Here is a 16,092-nt window from a genome sequence, read left to right as displayed (position 1 = left end):
GGCATCCTCTGCGTTCATGTACTTCGTTGCCTTGTAAAACACTTCGGACATAGTCTTTGGGTCATTCTTATACAGAGAAAACAGGAACTTACCATTTCGCAGCCCATTTGTGAACGTTGCTACAAGTATCTTGTCATCCGCCTCGTCTATTGAGAGGGCTTCCTTGTTAAAGCGAGCTATGTATGATCTTAGAGTCTCGTCTTCTCGTTGTTTAATGTTCATCAGACACGCGGTAGACTTCTTATGCCGGTGACTCCCAATGACTCCCGAGAAAGTGTGATATAAACTGTGTGCCTAATTCCTTAAAAGTGCCGATGGAATTAGGCGTCAGCCTACTGTACCAGTCCCTCGCAGGTCCTTTCAATGTGGTGGGAAAAGCTCTACACATGATTTCATCCAGTATTCCCTGAAGATACATTAGGGTCTTGAAAGATTCCAAGTGATCCAATGGGTCCTTGGATCCATTGTAATTCTTCACCTAAGGCATGTGAAATTTTGGGGGAAGGGGGCACGAACTTACGAGCGCTGTGAAAGGCGAATCAGTTCTATGGACTAGGTCATCTAGGTCGCTGGAGATTCGACCTCTTAGGGCGTTCATCATCACATCCATCCGTTCCCTCATCTCCTGCATCTCAGCTGCTATGTGAGGTGATAGGGTGTCCGAGATGGATGGCCAGTTAGTGTCCTGCCGCTCCGGTCTACTTGGAGCGTTGCTACCCTCAAGCCCTTCCAGGTTCCTCCCATCCGCGCTTGCACCTTCCTAGTGTTCCTCTGGTGCGCTTGAGTGCGCATTCCTTTACCGCAGTTGCTCTTCTAGATCATGATTCTGCTTGGTTAGGCGCTCAACCGCCGCCGCAAGCGTTTGGACTTGCCTCTCTAAAGCTGTGGCGTGCAGTTCGTCGCCTTGATTGTTGGTTGTTGCCATCGATCAAGTGAGTACCATGCAACTTTTTGTCTCAGGGATAGAGCAAAGGCTGATTACCCTCCAGTGCTGATGCTTTTCCTACAGACGGCGCCAACTGATGATGCCGAAAAATCACCAATAAGCTACACGCGTTCCCAAATCGAAACAACACCTATAAAATGAAAAGCGAAGACCTAATAAAGAGCACCGGTGTGGTGCCGGCCAAAAACCCTCCGAAGGTCAAGTTAGAACTTTTCACAACCCTAAAGTGCTAGAGTTGAGTCAATAATGCGTCCCTTGGTTTTTGAGGGTTTTGGAGTATTTATAGTGGTGTAGGGTTAACATTCATGCCTTGACCATGTAGTCATTTCCTTTTAGAATAAGAACTCTTTTCCTTTCGCATACTTTCTAGAGTTCTTTTCCTTATAGAAGTCCTTTGACCAAGGCTAAACGTGTGACACAAGAATTCCTCTTATACACGTTCACGTGGAGATCAAGCAAAACCACATCAGCCCTAATCATATAGTTTAAATCCCATTTAGGGTTTCTTGGAACCAAGCCTGGAAGGATGACTACTGCATCATATTCGTCCGTCCACTGTGGATCCGCGCTCCTTGGCTATGTCAAATATGAACCTGTCACCTTTGTGTCATCACATCAACCATGTAGATCCGTCATGTTCATTTTTATTCTCCTCCAGACACAAAATTCATTAATCAAAGAAGAAAGTTGAATTAGATTGCTTGCATTTTTTTTTTTTTTACGTTAGTCTCTGTTGTTTGCTTCAGTTATACATATATATATATATATATATATATATATATATATATATTATCAACGTTTGAATTTAAGTTTAAGTTGGACTTATTAGAGAGATAGAGTTTCACTCCTTGTTAAGTTTAGATTAAAAATAATAATTTAAAAAAAAAAATGATAATGATGAATTTGAGTTTAAGTTGGACTTGTTAGAGAGATAGAGTTTTACTCATCGTTAAATTTGGACTAAACAAAAATAATTTTATTTAAATAAAATGATAATTTTATTTAAATATTGTGCTGAAGTTGAAAATTGTGAGAGTTTCAGAGGTTTTGGTTATATATATATATATATATATATATATATTATGTCATTAAAAACACTTTCTGTATCGGGAAACTATCTTCTCAATTGTTTTCATTTTTTTTTTGAACCGTGAAAATAAAAAATAATTTTTTGAAAGAGAAATGGTACGTTCACAATATTTTCACAACAAATCATAGGTCGTTAATTATTATTAGTTTTATTTTGAATCCACTACTTATATTACTTTTTTGCCCACCTATAATAATATTAACAACCTGACATCTAAGATTTGCTGTGAAAGTGTAGTGAAAATATTGTAGACATAATATTTTTCTTTTGAAAACTATATTTAGAAACATTATTCAAATAATAGATTCAAGTGTTAGACCACCTATAAAAAAAACTGTAGGACCACCATTTTTTGGTTTTCAAAACAAAAAAATATATTTAAATCCTTTTACCAACCAGACTTAGACACCCATAAATAGAAAACCAAAAAAAAAAAAAACTTAATAAAAGGACATTAATTAACACAAGATTAATTGGAACACAAGATTATTTGGAAAATAATAATAATTTAAAATTGATATAATATTTTTAAAGTTATTTGGCATCTTGTTTTTATTTTTATTTAAAAAAAAATGTGTTTTGAAAACATGAAAAAAAAAAAAAAAAAAAAACTAGATGTTTTGACACAAAAAATAACGGGATAAGGATTATTTTGAAAGAGTGGGAAGCGTTTTGATATATGAGCCAAAAAATTGAGGACTAAAAATGGTAATAAAACTAAAGAAAAAAGAGTCTAATAAGCAAAATATTGTAACTTTTGAAGCCCCGCCACCAATCCATACATACATTCACATCGTGGCTTCACTTTCAGTTGAGATTCTTTTGCTTTGGCTTTTTCTCTCTCACTCACTCTCACTCTCAACAACCACCACCCCAGTCACATAGGATAGGCCCAACACAACACAACACAACACGTAGAGATTGTATTATTCTACTAGGATTCTATTTCTTGTTGCATCGTCCGATTCCTGTCGTACTTGGGGCAAACTTCCAGAACTCCTCATCTCTCTCAGCCTCAGGTCTCTTCATCTCCTTTTACTTTACATTCCGAAATCATCGGTAACCATCAATCTCTGTAAATCTCTCTTCATTTCGCTTCATTATTTTGTGTAAACACTTCTTATTTTGATCTCCACTGCTGTCCCTATTAGTGTTTGTGTATTTGGGTAACAAATAAGATCATGATCAACGCAAGTTTACACTAGTAATTCTTTGAGTTCTTCTATGTTCACAACAAAGTTTCACAATAATGTAAAAAGAAAATTATACTGGAACCCACCACAATGCAAACAAGGGTGTTGTGAAAATGTTGTGAGATTTGATTTTGTGTTCTTATATAATTCTAGGGACACATCTACCGTCCGTGAGTGGTGTACACTTTCTGTTCACTGTATTTTACACAATAATTTCTAGAGTTCTTCTACGAAAACAAGGGTGTTGTGAAAATGTTACGAAAACAAGGGTGTTGTGAAAACGTTATGAGATTTTTGTTGTGCTCTTAGTGTTTCTCATAATTCTATGGACACACCCAATTTCACAATATATTGATGTGGTCAATTTTGCGTGATGGACGGACGCTATTTGTCCAGTCCTGTTTATATGGACTCACCACTTTTAGATTTTGGTTGGCCACTCACAGCATTTGACCACATTTGCATGATGTAAAATTGGGTATGTTGTAGTATTGTTGTTTTTAACATGGGCCCACCACTTGACCACTTCAGCATGTTGTGAAATGTGGGGGTGAAATTGGGTGTGTTCTTAATATTGTTGAAGAAACTATGTTTTTGGTATCTTACTTGAAAGTATTCCTTTCATCTCTTTCTTTTTCAATGTTCTGTTTACTTGGCTAAAAGGAGGTGGAAATCGAAAATATGGAAATAAAGACTTTTTGTAGTTTGAAAATCAATCATGTTGCCTTCATTTGTCATCCTTCTTCCAAAATCCAACACTATTTTTATTTGCTTGGTTCAAATGAAGGAAAGAAAGGAAATTTCTTGGTTCAAATGTAGCCTACACAACACCATTTTGGTTAATACACCAATAATATATTTTTCTTGGCTGTGGTTGAATGCTTATCTGGATTCTCATCAGTGATATACTTACACATTTTTAATAAGAAAATTAATTTATGTTTACTTTCAGATTCCTTTTTTCAGACTATATTATAATTAATTTTATGCACATAAAATTGTGTTGATTCCATTTTGAAAGATGGATTAAAACTAGTATATGTATTCCATTGGATGTTGTGTTTAAGTAATAGAATTGCTTAAGAACATGATACTAATCTCCAATGATAACTATAAAAATATTGTTTGATATTGTAACTAACTGGTTCAGAGTGCCACTTCCATTGGAGCAGTCATTGGTTGTTATACACGACCAACTATTTCAAATTGTAGAGCGTAGTGAGCACATTCATTTGTATGCACTAAATCACCATTTTCCTCGTTAATGCACATTTTGTTATGTCTTTCCTTGTATTTCCACCCATTTTGTCTGCACATTTCCATTCTGCACCAATGCTCTGCACATGCTATATATCATCAACTAGATATATGGCCATATTTTACAATATTCTTCACTCACACCCTGTATATGATATTTTACTCTGTTTGAAATTACATATAGTCTACAATTTGATTTCTCATGGCTGCTGTTGGATGTGGAATTATTTTTTGTCATGGGATTAAGAATCTCTAGGTGTTTTTTTTTTTTATAAAATTTTTTAATTTATTTTTTTATGCTTTGTATGGTACCATAGTATAATTGACACTTAAAAAAAAAAATTAAAAATCTGGAACCTAGTTGACAGCTTTAATATAACTATTCAGTGCACTCTTTGGCAGGTAATCCAGGTATTGAAGTAGTAAAGGTCAAATGGAGTACCCACAGGCACAAACTGGACAAGTTCCTATGGAGACCAATTTGCAAGAGAATCAACATTGGCCACTTTCAGGGAAGCCATATTTTGATGTCGTTCTTGCAAAATCACATGTCAAACCCTTGTATCAAATGGTAAGTATTCCCTTTGATTATCCGCAATCCTTTTTTCATTTATTTGGATTTTCAAACTGAAAATAAAAATAAAAATAGAATGGAAATGAAGAGGTGGACTATCTTCCACTTTCATTTTAATATTACTAGAATCTTGATTCGGTTCCCAACCTACCCTTATGTTCTCTGACTTCTTGTTAACTCCCCACCCTCCATAAGATCAGGTGAGATCAATAAGTGGAATGTTGAAGTTTTGGATGTCTCAGACTAATTTAAATTAGCATTTATGTTAAATTACAATTTAGTATTTACCCTCTTTTGTTTTGGCCCTATCACAACTTAGGCGCTAAGGTGAGCCTAAACTATGTTAATTCTATTTCTATTTTGAAATCATTTGATAGACCTAATTTCTTATGCAACACATAAAACACTTTCTTATAATATTTTAATACACTAGGTACATTTGATTTATCTTCTATATGTATGATAAATATATTTAGTATATGGCTCCTTGCTTCACTCAAGCTAGTGCCTTTTTGTTACTTCATGCCATGGGCAATACAAGGCCTTAGCGCCTTAAGGTCACCTTTTGCCCTTGACTACCTTGCTTGAAATTAAGTTTTGTCTAATTTGTTTGAATAATTTTTATGTTGATTTACAGGGGGTTCCGGCAAAATTGCATTCAATAATTCCTTCTCTTGTGGTCCCCACAGTTCTGACTTACTGGGGCAAGAACTGGGAGATGTCATGTAATGGCGCACAACGTACTCATAAAAAGTTTGATTCTGGATGGAGAGCATTCATAAATGACAACAATCTCAAGGCTGGAGATGCATGTGTCTTTGAGCTCATAGAGCGCTCCAGTAAAAAACTTGTTTTCCGAGTTCAAATTCTTAGAGGTGACATCCCACCTGAATTTCAAGGCAAGGTCAGTTCTGAGGGGGAGAGTTCAAACACTCCTATTGTTATTGAATAGTATCTCTCATTAATGCCTTTTCCTGTGTTTTGTTAATCTCCTGAACAAGATTACTTGTTAGGAAATCACTTGTGTCCAGAGCTGCACTAGAATCTATTAACTGGTGTATTTAGATTTTAATGTTACTAGTTGTTGATGTTACATGAAGTTTTCGTTTTGGGGCATCTGCTGTATGCTTACTTGGATTGTTTTTGGAAAAAATATTTCTTTCTTTAGTGAAATATCTTTTAGTCTTTCAGATTATGCGACTGTTACTAATTAATTGTAATATGAATGCAGAATATCCTTACTGTTATAAATTTGTAGTTACAATAAAAGGTTCTTATACAAACCTTATACGGCATCCATCAAATTGTGGACATATTTAACAGCATTTAACTTATGGGTATCCTTTTTCTGAATTTACAACATTAATTATTCATCTCTTTTCTATGGAGTAGGGAATTTCCTTCAGCCACAAGAATGCTTTTTGTCCGTGGCTAGTCTAACAATTGTACATTTGCAAGAATTTGATGTGAAAATACTCTAGTGAACTCCTATTTGAGTAGAGAGGGTTTAATATCCTTAAAGTAGTACATTTATGTTAGTAAGTTTTCTGATGTCAATGATATCATGTTATCATAGATAGACAGTAAGAAACTCACTAGTGTTAGATCATTTGTCAACATTACTTCTCATGATCTTCTTTACTGGGATATGCATGGTGCTATTATAATGGTTAAGTGATTAACTTCACTATTTCCTAATAGCTTAAGTTGTTGGGACAATTGGTATTAGAGTAGATGGTCATGAGTTCAAAATTTGTCTCAATTCTACCTCCTATTTAAAAAAGTTAAAATCCCACATATTAGTTATTAAGGGAGATTTTAGGCTTACATGTGAGGAGAGTGTTAGAATAAATGTTAAAGTCATTAAATTTACTGTTTTTTAACAGTTTAAACTTTTGGGACAATTGACAGTTTATTGTATGGTATTCATTTGCTTACAGCCTAATTGGGTTGAATTTGTTGTTCTTCAAGCTTGGCTTTTTATCTGATAGCTTGAACGTTAAGCTTAAGTTTAGTTGGTTTGATTTTACAAACAAGTTGAAAACCGTTGAACTAGATAGCAAATTGCAACCTGATTATTCTGTTTAATGGTGCATGAACTATATCTTTAAGGTTTTCGGGATAGTAACCTATTATTACTTTCAATATATTGCTACTCACATTTGGGAAGCGTAGTCTTTTTAGTATGGGTTTACAATTGAATCAAGACTCCTTGAAGCTTGCAACCATGCTAGTTTAGATGTTGTGCATATAAAGGCACTAGGGTATAGTAATTGTAGACCAAGGTCTAGTGCAACTGCTGATGTTATGCTCAATTGGAGCCTTAGCTTGAAAGAATTCTAGATTCTCTCATTCAACTATGCAGACTAAGTAAAGCCAACGGTTGTATGAGTGAGCTTAAACAAGGACAGTTGAGCTCTACTAGGGATTCCAAGGCTTGACTCTTAAACTCGTTCTAATTTGATGGCGCCACGGGCCTAGGCCTCAGGTTCAAACAGGACAAGCTTGGCATGGTTGAACTCCTAATCAAATTGCTAGATTTTTGAACCAATGCAAAGTGGGGGGTTAGGTTTTTGGTGTGAGAAGATTTAATTAATCCTTGCTTGGCAAATGGTTGTGGAGATATGGGTCTAAGAGAGACGCTTCTTGGAGGAGGGTTATTAAGGCAAAATATTGGAGTGAATTGGGGGGGGGGGGGGGGGCAGCTGGAGCACTAAAGATGTATCAGGCCCTTATGGTGTTACTCTTTGAAAATCCATTAGAAGAGGTTGGTTGACTTTTGCCAAATTCACTCGGTTTGATGTGAGAGATGGTACTAGAGTGAAGTTCTGGCAAGATGAGTGGTGTGGGGATTGTACCCTTAAAGAGGATTTTCCAAAACTTTACAGCATTAGTTGGCATAAAAAGTCTGCTGTACCTGATGTTATCGGTTTCTCTGATGGTAGACTTCATTGGGATGTCCAAGTTTTTTGTCTAGTGCAAGATTGGGAATTAGAATCTTTGGCCTTGTTTATGGACATGATTTATTCAACATTTGTGCTGGGCAATGGTTTAGACAAAAGTTGCTGGAAGCCAGTTAAGAGTAGAGAGTTTGAGGTTTGTGGATATTATCATTCACTATCCCCTTCTAATGTCATGCCATCCATTGGAAAATGTCGTGGCAAGTGAAGGTGCCTCCAAGGGTGGCGTTCTTTTCATAGTCTGCTGCCTTTGGTAAGATTTTAACAATAGATAATATTTGAAAGCTGAGAATTATTGTGATAGACTTGTGCTGTATGTGCAAACAGTGTGGGGAATCAATGGATCAATTCTTCACTAACCTATAGCATATGAGTTGTGGACAATGGTGTTTAGCTTGTTTGGTATTCACTGGGTTATGCCGCAAAGGGTCATTGAGTTGTTTGCTTCTTTGTAGGGAAATTTCAGCCGGTATCGCATTATAGCTTTGTGGAGATTTGTGCCGCATTGCATAATGTGGTGTATTTGGCAAGAATGGATGCTCTATATTTAGGGATGTGAAGGTTCTATTCTCGATTAAATCTTTCTTCTTCCATTCTTTGCTCGAGTGGAGCTTACCTTTACAACAATCTTTTTCTTTTTCTTCTCTTCCTATTTTGTTTGACCAATTTTTATTGGGATCGTAATTGTATTGCACCCACAATACATTTCTTGTGTACTTGGGTTTTTTTATTTTTATTTTTTTATTGCAATAAAATTTGTATTACTTATAAAAAAAGTATGTACTTGTATTTGTCCTCACTTCAACTATTTCCTCACTTGAATCTACTGTCACTTAAATGAAGAAATCTTCATATGAAGTTTTCATTATGTTGTGCTCAAGTTGTCCTTTAGTTTATGTTTGTCATATTGTGCATCATTTTCTCGTTTATGGTTTCAACCAGTGGGTTGAAGGCATCAAGCTATGAAGTGTCATCATTTCATTTTGAACTTGTGTAGCTCAACCTGATATGAGTCTTCTGTCTTGTCTAGTCTACAAATTAAGCAGTTGACCCTTCAAATCCATGTAAAAGTAACCAGGTGGAATTGAGAATGCTTCCTTAATCCAAGCACTGTTGCCACCACAGTGCCATCAGAACTGTTTTTATTGAATGCGTGTACAAATCAGCTCTACAAGTAGGCATGTGTGAGTTTACTAGTTGGCTTGGCTTACATTGCTAATATCCACGATTCCACTGTCAACCAAACAAGAGATAAAATATAAAACATGATTAAGGAGTGATCATCTGTAGAATCCAGATATCTGTAGCAATATCTGAGTTTTTCTTTTTTGAGCTTCTTTAATTATACCCTGTTCCTGTATAGCACACTAAATAGATTTCTAGTTACAATTTCTATCTGATTCTATCACTATTTGTATCACTTTAAACTCTAAATTCATCTAAAAACTTAGCACAACCCTTCTCTCAAAAAAGGAGCTTCAGTGCTAAGAGCAGAGTTATGTTCTAGTCCTGTTCCTTTCAAAGCGTTCGTAAGCAAGCTTGGTCCTTAGAAAAAGCAAGAAACTTGAAACTACACCAAACAAGGAAATGCAACCCCACCATATAAATGTTTTCAAGTAGCATTTCCTACCCATGCATACCATTGTTTCACCCAAGAATCTTGACAGGGCTGAGCCCCCTGCATTGGAATCATAAACCAGGGCTGCAAGAAGACCATAGAGGAGTGAGCCTATGGGTATGTTGGTGATAAGGATGTTGTGGTTGACCCCGGCACTGTTTGGACCAAATAGCTCTGACGTGATTGACACAGCTGCTGAAAACAAAAACCCGGAGCTCAGCCCTATCAAGCCTGTGCCTGCACGCAATACTGCCTCACTGCCTGATGAAGCCAGCAAAAAGAAGGCAATTGGTGTTGGCACTAATGCCACTGCAAGCCACCCAGTCCTTGCAAAATACACCTTGCTGCATTTGTAAAAAATTTCGAGGTCAGTTTGCTTCATTTAATTAAGAATAAGCTTAGATCCTAAGCATATGGTCTCTTTTTTGGGCATTTTTTGGACCTTATAATCACTACAAATAACTAGCTGAGGTTTATGTCAAAATCAGAGCTATTTGGTCCAAACAGTAACCTTAATGTCAAAATCAGTGCATGTTAACCTTTTCTGGTACCTATATGGTTCTTTGCCCTTGCTTGTGAACTCTAAAGATAGTAAACACTAAAGGAATAAGAATTATTAAGGTAAGTACATACTCGCGAAGGAAATCTGGGGCAGCTGAGAGCAAACGGCCAAAGAAGGAACATGTGGAGTAGAGGGTGACAAGAGAACTAGTAAGTGAACTGTATCCAAGTGATTGTGAAATCTGCCCTAGGTTGTTGCTATAGACCAGCCCTAACGTTCCTCCACAGAAATATGCGAGATAATATAGCCAGAAATCCCACCGCCGTACCAACAACCTAGCCGGGTGCTCTTCTCCAAGCACAGTCAACCTATCTTTCTCCATCACCTTCCCATAACACCCATCTTTGTCTACTGCAGTATAAGAATTGCCATTCGTGCCATTGCTCTCACTTCCAATGAGTTCTTTATGAAGCTCAAGATCATCAGGGTCAATCAAATTGAAGCTTGAGTTATCAAAACGAAAGGCAGGGTAGATGTTCCGACGTGCCCACTCACGTGCATACACAATTCCGGGCAAACACAAGGGAAGGACTAGAAGACCAAGAGCCCCTCCGAAAAGAATGCGAGCCACTGATACATTAGAAGATAAAGAATTGAGTAGGAGGAGATATAGGCCAGTGATGACTGCTACAATGTAGAGGCAAAGGAAAATGAAGGAGTCACGGCGAATGGCTTCGGTGGTGAGTGATTGGAGAGGGGGTTGGCGAAGGATAGGGATGAGTGCTATGCCCGACGTGAAGAGAGGAACTAGTGCATTTAGGAAGAGGTAAATGGTGTCATCATTGGGGTTTATTGCATTGGCAATGAGGGTGTATATGGCTGCAGTTACACCATTGAAACTGATGGTGAGGGACAGCGCTAGTGACCTGTTGACTGGGAAATTTCGTATGCACAATACGTAGCAAACAGTGTTGAACCAACAAATGCTACACCCAGCCATCAAGCATAGAGGAAATACCTGCCAAGATTTAACATTGTTACGATTAGTTGCAATATATTAGCTCTTGATTATTCGGAAATAACGAATTTAATTGAAGCAATACATGCACAATAAGAATGGCTACTCCCAAGTTTCATTTACCCTTAATTATATTTTTTTGAAATATTGTCAATATGTCACCCTTTATCCTAAATTTAAGCGCATAAATGCTTGTGTTTTTACAAGTTTTGGGTTATAATAATAATAATTATTATTTTAGATTTGGAAATAATGATACATAACTTATTTCTCACCCCCCCCCCCCCAAATAGTATTACTTTAAAGAACATCAAGTGATATTGGATAATTCTTTTTTTTGTTAAATAAAAACAAAATTAGAGTCTTCGATATGGGCTCATTGAGCCCACGCTGCATACTGGTGTAAGTTAAAATCAGGATTGATGTAGGATACTACTAAGGGGTGTTTGGTTTGTATTTTCAAATAACTATTTTTAGTTTTTAAACAACATTTTTCGTATTTCTATACACTTTCTCACCTACACGTATTTTTATAAATGTTTTTAAACAACAATTTTCAGTTTTTAAACATATATACCAAACGGGCCCTAAATAGACCTTGAACTATTCATAAGTTTTTTTTTTTTTTTGAGAAAACTATTCATAAGATTCAAGTGAGTAAATACAAAGACAAAAACATTAATTGTGATTGATGCTACGTGTGGGAAGATGAAAGGACAAAGGGAAAAAAAATTCATAGGCCCATTTGGTAATGTGTTTAAACATATGTTTTTAGTTTTAAAACAAAATTACACGTATTTCTACGTACTTTTTCACCCACACATATTTTCAAAAAATACAAACAACAATATTAGAACAACATTACCAAATGACCTTATAAACAAGTGTTGTTGGCTGATTTGTGCAATGCATGAGAATGTTTTATAGAAAAAAAAAATTCATTCTAAATTGAAATTTATTGATGAATATTGTTTAGAGAAGATTAAACATAATTTTGTCAAAATTCATTTAGAGCACATTAAACCTAATTAAATTGAAACTCTAATTTATCTCAACTACTGCAATTTAACAAAACTTTTGAAAAGTAAAGTTTCAAATGTGAAAAATCCGTTGTCAAATGCTGACAGAAGAAATCTTAAGAAAAAGTCTAATATTTGTTTATTTTACTAGGAAATAGTAATACATTATATATGTCACAAGCATAGAGTCTTTAGACTGAAGGAAAGAATCACAAGTGAACTATATATGCTGTTACTCAAAGAAAGAAAGTTAGATGAGGAGGTATAGCTACTTAGAATAAATAACTTTTTATTAAAATCTCAAATGCAACAACAATCTAAATTAATTAGTTATGAGTTACAACGTAAAGTCATTTTTGTTGCAACAAAAATTATTGTTGCTGTAAAGTTACAACGTAAAGTCAGAGCAAGGTTGTTGGGAGAGCAAGGTTGTTGGGGGAGCTACTTACCATTCATTCTTATTTATTTATTTATTTATTTTTTTGAGAAGAACCTACCAGTCATTGTAGTTCACTAAACTCAACAAAATGGATCTCACTGTACCGACACATTTATTACTAAGTACACAAATTTCATGACCCAAGAAGCACATTAAGACATACTTTATCCTATTTATAAAAATAAAAGAAAAAAGAGTTTATCCTATAGATTATTATTATGTGACAAGATCAGCCAAAACGTACCATTGAATCAAATTAACGTTGTACTTCTATCTTTGGGTCTCCTCTATTTCTCTTGTCTTTAGGAAAGGAAAATACTATATGATAACTTTAAAATGAAACTAAAAAAATTACAAAAATATAAATAACAAGGTACCCAACCATTATGCTTCTTTTTTTCCCCCCCAGAAAAAAGGACCCTCCAACTGCAACCCTACCTTGATTATGTGTGGCTTAGTTTTTCACTTACTTGTAAATGAAACTGAAGGGCAAGTTTGGATAAGGCTTTCCCAAATACCAATCATTCTATATTTCTCTAAGCTCTTAATTGTTTTATAATAAAAGTTCAAACAGCAAGCAACATACTAGTATTAGTGAAGAATGTTATTCACTGGTTCAAGTAAAGCCTTTTAGTATATTACAAGGCAATATTTATCCTTTCCTCATTGCAACACTAGAGTGATATGTTAAAATTATGTTTTATTTATAGCCACAATCTTTTTTATAATATTTTTTGTAACTATAAAGTTATATATATTTTTAAGAATTAAATTATTAATAATAGATAATAAAGTAAAATTAATTGTAGATCCATATAAAAATAAATGACAAATTACCACCTTAACAAATTCTAAAAAAATAATTTATATTAAATCTAGTAAGTCAAAGCAACTCTAACAATTTGGAAAAATGGGTTTCCCGACTAGTCATTGTTGCTTTCAAAAAAGAAAAAAACACTAGTCACTATTGGAGGGTGGACCAACTAAAAGATAAAGTCAGTAGCGGCCCAAAATTTGTATTAGATTGAAAATGTTTCTCACATTAATTACCACTAAAAATTGATGGAGACGTTAGTTTGTTTTCACTGAAGTAACCATTAAGGTATTAACCAACTGGCCCTTTTTTCCTAACCCAAAGAAAATAAACAACCAACTCTTTTGCTTAGCTAAATTTCAATCACAATTAAATTAGGAATAGACTGTCCATCATCAAGTGTGTGCGGCTATGGTGTTCTTATGTGGAGCCTAGAGGTTCACTTATAAATGAACATATCAATGAATTTCCATATAATTAGGAAACTGAAATTCAGTACAATAAAAATTAATCACACACTTTTTCCCTCTTCTTTATGAGATAAAGACCCCACTTTTAGATAATAAAAAAAAAACCCCCACTTTTGACTTTTCCCAAAAAAATGAATGTAAAGTTAAAATTAAAATAGTACTTAATTAGCAAAAGAAACTCAATGAAAAAGAAAGCATAAAATGTTCAAAACCCACTTATGAATAATGAATCAAAAAAGAGATAATAATTTAACAAATTAAAAGTAAAAAAAAAAAAAACATCTTGGCAATTAGTTTCTTTCCTAAGTTCTTGCATTTTCCCTTGACACAATCAATAAATAAAAGGAGAGAATTAAAGAAAGAAGTAGTAACAATTACCAGGAAATAAGGCAAAGTGATGATTCTCTGAATGACAAGCCACTGGAGGCCATAGCCAAAGAGTCCCATAAATGAAGCCATGAACATGACAACCCACAATGGCAAATACATAAGACACACACCAGAACACCACCCAAATGCCTTTCCCATATCAGAAGCAACAGACAAGTAGTTTAGCTGAACCTGAGTTATCTCAAGCACTGTTTTGAGATCAGAGGAGTATGATGAGAAGTCGAAGTTTGTCCCTGTAAATGCTTGTATCCATGTTGTTGCCACAAGTATCATCCATTTTCTTGATTGTCCCGCCATTGTGTTTTTTTGTCTAGCTAGTTTGTCTAGCTACACAATAACACTCTTTTTCTTGAATTCTTCAGAGTTGAGACAAGGAACAAAAGTACTAATAAAAGAGAAGAGGGTTTAGGAAGATATTAAGAAGAAGGAATTGAAGGTTCAATTGCTTATATAAGGAAAAAATGGGTTTAGATTGTTATGGAAGGAGGGTTGCATGAGTTTCTCTGGGCTGTATTTGTTATATACAAGGAAGGAATTTGTGGGCATGACGGGTATCAACTATCAAGGTGGGTCATATTGGTTAAGGAGTTTCTTTTTACTGGTTGATGAGGACGTGCCTAGAGGCTAAATTTAGTTGTGCATCTAACTACATATATTTTAAGTTGAAAGATAGGTTTTTTTATATCATAATCATATACATTTATACTAAATACAAAATGACTCTAAAGGGTGATTCCAAATTCCCAATTCAATCATTATCCTGAATTATTTTATAGAAGTTCTCATGATTTATTGAAATTACTTTTTTATTTTTTATTTTTTAAATTCAATATATAGTTGGGAGTAGGGATTTAGGTCGAAAATACTAGAAGAGCAAGAGGTATCAGTTGAACTGCAAAATTCTTGACAGTTCTACTTGTTAACACATTTTAAGATACAAATTTATGGGGTATACATATGTACTTGACTTTATGTTATACAATTATCAACAAAAAAAAAAAAGAAAAAAAAAGAAGAAAACTATAAGTTTTGGAAATTGCTTATTTTGTTGAAACTATAAAGTTTTTGCTGAAAGTATGAAAAAAAAAGAAGAAGCTAAAAGCTTACTTTTGGAGCAATGAAACCTACTTAACAGTACAATGAAACCCACTTTAAGAGCAAAAATAAGCTTAAAAATAAAATAAACTAATTTTTTCTCAAATCCCAAACGCAACCTTAATTTTTAAGTCCATTGATTTCAGTTTCACCCAAGGAGAAAATAAGGATTTTAAAGGCATGATATACTGATGTAGGACACAATTTACTGTTTATTTATTGTAATTTATTATTTTTGGTATTTTTATGTAAAAACGTTATTTTAGGTTTAAGTGATTTATTTCCTTGTTTTTAGGTGCATTTAATGTTTTTTAGGTTAAATTTGATTCCTGATATGGTTAGGTATTAATTAGGAGTTATTTTAGAATATGTTTTCTTGTCTGTCAAGTTTTATGGAGCCCTTAAATAGGCTCTTAAGTCTGTAAACGTTTTTTATATAATATATTATTGAATAAAAATCAGAAAATGTGAGGTTTTGCTCTTCTTTTGGTTCTTCAAGAACTGTGAACTTATCAGGGATTCTTCCTTGTGGCATTCAAACTTTATACCTTCGGTTCGTGATTCTTTATAATCATTGAGTCAAGGTCAACTTATACCTTTGGTTCGCGTTTCGATTAAAAACGTTGGGTCAGGGTTTCTATCAAAAATTTGAATTTTAACTTTCTTGGGCAAGTATTCCAATATTTTTGTTGGGTCTCAAAACGTGT

The 16,092-nt window shown here is 34.6% G+C and overlaps 2 protein-coding genes across 3 annotated transcripts; one reads left to right on the top strand and one right to left on the bottom strand.

The window, feature by feature from the left end:
• The first annotated feature begins 2,849 nt into the window (after positions 1-2,849).
• LOC142617588 (B3 domain-containing protein Os04g0386900-like) lies at positions 2,850-6,353 on the top strand. Of its 2 annotated transcripts, none has more exons than XM_075790494.1 (3): positions 2,850-3,055; positions 4,889-5,057; positions 5,698-6,353. In XM_075790494.1, exons 2-3 carry the CDS (start codon positions 4,920-4,922, stop codon positions 6,010-6,012), a joined length of 453 nt encoding a protein of 150 aa, XP_075646609.1. In that variant the 5' UTR covers positions 2,850-3,055; positions 4,889-4,919; the 3' UTR covers positions 6,013-6,353. The 2 variants fall into 2 exon arrangements, with proteins under 2 accessions (XP_075646609.1, XP_075646608.1); XM_075790493.1 differs by having other exon boundaries at positions 2,850-3,095; positions 5,698-6,253.
• A 2,919-nt stretch (positions 6,354-9,272) lies between these two features.
• On the bottom strand, positions 9,273-14,846 carry LOC142614913 (protein NUCLEAR FUSION DEFECTIVE 4-like). Its single transcript, XM_075787547.1, has 3 exons — positions 14,279-14,846; positions 10,272-11,158; positions 9,273-9,982 (listed from the first exon to the last, which is right to left on the bottom strand). Exons 1-3 carry the CDS (start codon positions 14,585-14,587, stop codon positions 9,517-9,519), a joined length of 1,662 nt encoding a protein of 553 aa, XP_075643662.1. The 5' UTR covers positions 14,588-14,846; the 3' UTR covers positions 9,273-9,516.
• Between the last annotated feature and the right edge of the window lie 1,246 nt (positions 14,847-16,092).

This window comes from Castanea sativa, chromosome 11 (genome assembly GCF_040712315.1).
Source record: "Castanea sativa cultivar Marrone di Chiusa Pesio chromosome 11, ASM4071231v1".
NCBI classification, from domain to species: Eukaryota; Viridiplantae; Streptophyta; class Magnoliopsida; order Fagales; family Fagaceae; genus Castanea; species Castanea sativa.
The sequence above is the reverse complement of the archived record's forward strand: the minus strand, read 5'-3'. Positions and strand labels throughout refer to the sequence as shown.

Coding starts and splice junctions, on each gene's coding strand:
- LOC142617588 (XM_075790494.1), top strand. CDS start 4,920: ATGGAGTACCCACAGGCACAAACTGGACAAGTTCCTATGGAGACCAAT. Junction 5,058..5,697: donor TCAAACCCTTGTATCAAATG/GTAAGTATTCCC, acceptor GTTGATTTACAG/GGGGTTCCGGCAAAATTGCA.
- LOC142614913 (XM_075787547.1), bottom strand. CDS start 14,587: ATGGCGGGACAATCAAGAAAATGGATGATACTTGTGGCAACAACATGG. Junction 11,159..14,278: donor TCACTTTGCCTTATTTCCTG/GTAATTGTTACT, acceptor AAATCTTGGCAG/GTATTTCCTCTATGCTTGAT. Junction 9,983..10,271: donor GCCCCAGATTTCCTTCGCGA/GTATGTACTTAC, acceptor TTACAAATGCAG/CAAGGTGTATTTTGCAAGGA.